Consider the following 2,998-nt stretch of genomic DNA (forward strand, 5'->3'; position numbering starts at 1 on the left):
AAACCTCATCTTTACGCCTACCTCTTCGGTGGCGTTTCGTGTTGTTCTTTTATTCAACCATCGTTGAATGTTGAATGAATCCCCCCTTCTCTCAACAGGGCCACAACCCCCTGTATAAAGGAGCCACTTCAACCTTCACAAACATCACGTACAGAGGCAACCGCTGAGCCCCTGAGACTACGACCAAACCACGCAAGATCCTATGAGCTTCTACACGAAGGGAAAAAACTAACATTTAAGACAATTCTGGAACGCCTCCGACTTCATGTGCAGGGTCCTACTGTCAGATGATGCTGATCAATGTGTTTGATTTGTGATGTAAATATGTAGAAATCTTTTTCATCAAAGACACGTTGCTGTAAGGTCACGACACAAGCACAGTTTATACTATGTTTTTTTTGTTTTAATTTATGGTTAAATGGACTTGGAAGAATGTTTTCTTTTACGACAAGAAGAAAAATGCAGATGAGTTTCAGTGAAGGACCCAACTTTAATCACTGCTCATAGTGTTGAAACCGTCTGTCACAACAGGAAGGACCACATCTGGATGCCTCCCTTCCTCTCTTGGAAGACTCAACCTTTTGCTGATGTCAGATGGGCAGAAGTTTGTGTGTGAGTCAGAGCAAAAAATTCCCTGTGATTAATAACCACATAGTATGTTTCCGATCATGTGTTAAGGTACGGGCTGCGATCTGAAGTCTTATTTTGTTGAGAAGGATCCTAACTGACTGAAATTACCCAGAAGTATCTGAGTGGCAGCCATGATAAGACCTAGACCCCCTTAGCATTTGCCTGATACAAAGGAAACGTGCTTCAATGTTTCCTTTCCTATCTCCTTTAGCCTAGATTACACTGGACCGTCCTTTCTGTAAGGAATGGAGATAATGCCGTCCCATATTACTTATGCTCGGAACATTTAAAGCGATGCACCATTCAACAAACAATCAACATGACCGACAATTATTTGAGAGACAGGAATGTGGGCGTGTGCAACCATTATCAATGTGACAACTACTTTGTTTACCTTATGTGATTGGTAGCCTATAATCTAGGGCTGTAACGATACACAAACTCACGATTCGGTTTGTATCACGATTTTTGACCCACGGTTCGATACATCCCACGATTTATTGAAATTTAAAAAGCATTTTATTTAAACAACACTTATATACCAATTAACTTAATGTAACATTTAATAACAAATAATTTGGAACACTGAACAGATTTGAACAGAAAGAATACTATTAAAGTATAGCTAAATGAATAAAGAAATAACGTGTGGGAGGATGCTTTTTTCAACTGTTTGGTTGGTTTAGTCAAATATCCTTATTAGCACTACTTATTAGGCTATGTAGCTTAAATAATGACATAATCAGGCCGTATAGAATGCAACATGTTTAGCCTAACTTTCAATAGATGGAGAAAAACCTGAAGGTCATTAACGTCGCAATAACGAGGCGTTACGAGTAGCATACTTGTGTGCGCCAGAATGGCAATGTGCGTATGCGTGTGTGAGTGACGTCAGCGAGTGAGTGGACGAGCGAGGAGAGCGAGCGGTAGCGCGTGTGTCTAGTGAAGAAGCGAACGAGTCCAGTAGAATAAAGTACCCATCCTGTCAATAATCGGTGGCCGCTTCATTCCGACCTATAAGCAGACAAACTGCCAGTCAAATCACACAAAACACTAGAGACAGGATCACACAGGCCCCCTCTGGATAAATGTCGTTCATATCGCATATGAGCACTTCGACGGCTGTGGAGAAATGCGATCCTCCGTAGCCACGGAGGATTGCAGTCGCATACTTACGGCATCGATAGGAGGGGGCGCTGTCAGCAGACTATTATCTAGACAAATTATTAGCAAATTTCAATCGGACAATTTGACCGCAGAGTTAGAAAGGGCGTATCGCGCTTCTGCCTTCTCACACCGCGAGACAGGATCGTGGCTTTGAGTATCGCGATTTTCGGTTTGATACGCGTATCGTTACAGCCCTACTATAATCCCAACAGTAGTAATAAAGTATATTTTTTCCCTGTGGTGTCCACCTTTATATAGCCCGTGTGAAAAAGCAAAAAAAAAAAAAAAGAACAGGATGGACCAAAGTTGAATAAGGGGAATAAGGCCCATGATTCTTCTTTGAATGTCGAGGAGTCGTGATCCCCAATATGAGGATAGTGGACTGCTGACTTATTAATACCAAAAATAGATCTAACCGTTTTAATGGTTTCACTCAGACTAGCGAGCATGACGCATTCCTTAGGAACGAAAACAACATACCCCCGGGGTCGCCAAATATTTTCTTTGTTTTTTTTGTCTGAAAAAGAAAACATGCCATAAAATCTCAAAGCCCACGATTAAAGACTTAAACACTGAATCTGCCAGTCGGTTGTGATTCATTTGCAGCTGGAGTTTGGCCGGTTCACCTTGAGACAACACCCCCCATCCCATACTGAAAAGTAGAAGTCTGTTAAAATGATGAATGCTCTCCAGTAATCACGAGGCCTCAGCTCAGCGACTGGAACTCCAACGGTTCGTTGATGTGTATCATGCATTTTTCACGTGTTGTTTTTGGAGAAATTAGCCTACCCTTTTATTGTCCATAAAACAAAACCCACAGGATTTGATCAGGACCAGGTCTTCAATGTTATTCTGAAGATCAGATTAAATTCAAGAAAAAATAAATTTCATCATGTCATCGCGTTATCCTGTGCCGGTGTGGGGAACTTCTCCAGATTTAGTTTTATGTAACTCACTGCTTCCCTCTTCTGGCCAAACACACACTGCAAGTTCCAGGTTCTTTCCCCAGTGTGTACGTCAGAGTACGTTACAAAATAAAATATTTCCAAATAAACAATATTAAGGATAGCTCTGTTAATTATTTTCTTGGAAAGAAATATCGTGATCCATATCGTCAGAGTTTAGCCTGAAACTATCAAATTTCAACGCTATAGGATTCATGATTTGTTATTACTCATACCGCGAATCAATATGCAAACCA

At 41.0% G+C, this 2,998-nt stretch overlaps 1 protein-coding gene across 1 annotated transcript in view; it reads left to right on the forward strand.

Annotated features, from left to right (window-relative positions):
* itgb3b (integrin beta 3b) overlaps nucleotides 1-1,277 on the forward strand; it is a 28,191-nt gene extending 26,914 nt beyond the window's left edge. The window contains exon 15 of the mRNA XM_030339289.1: nucleotides 99-1,277. Within this exon, the coding sequence (XP_030195149.1) occupies nucleotides 99-167 (69 nt within the window). The 3' untranslated portion in view covers nucleotides 168-1,277. The remainder of the gene's footprint in view (nucleotides 1-98) is intronic.
* Nucleotides 1,278-2,998: the final 1,721 nt, after the last annotated feature.

Source organism: Gadus morhua, chromosome 18 (assembly GCF_902167405.1).
Source record: "Gadus morhua chromosome 18, gadMor3.0, whole genome shotgun sequence".
NCBI classification, from domain to species: Eukaryota; Metazoa; Chordata; class Actinopteri; order Gadiformes; family Gadidae; genus Gadus; species Gadus morhua.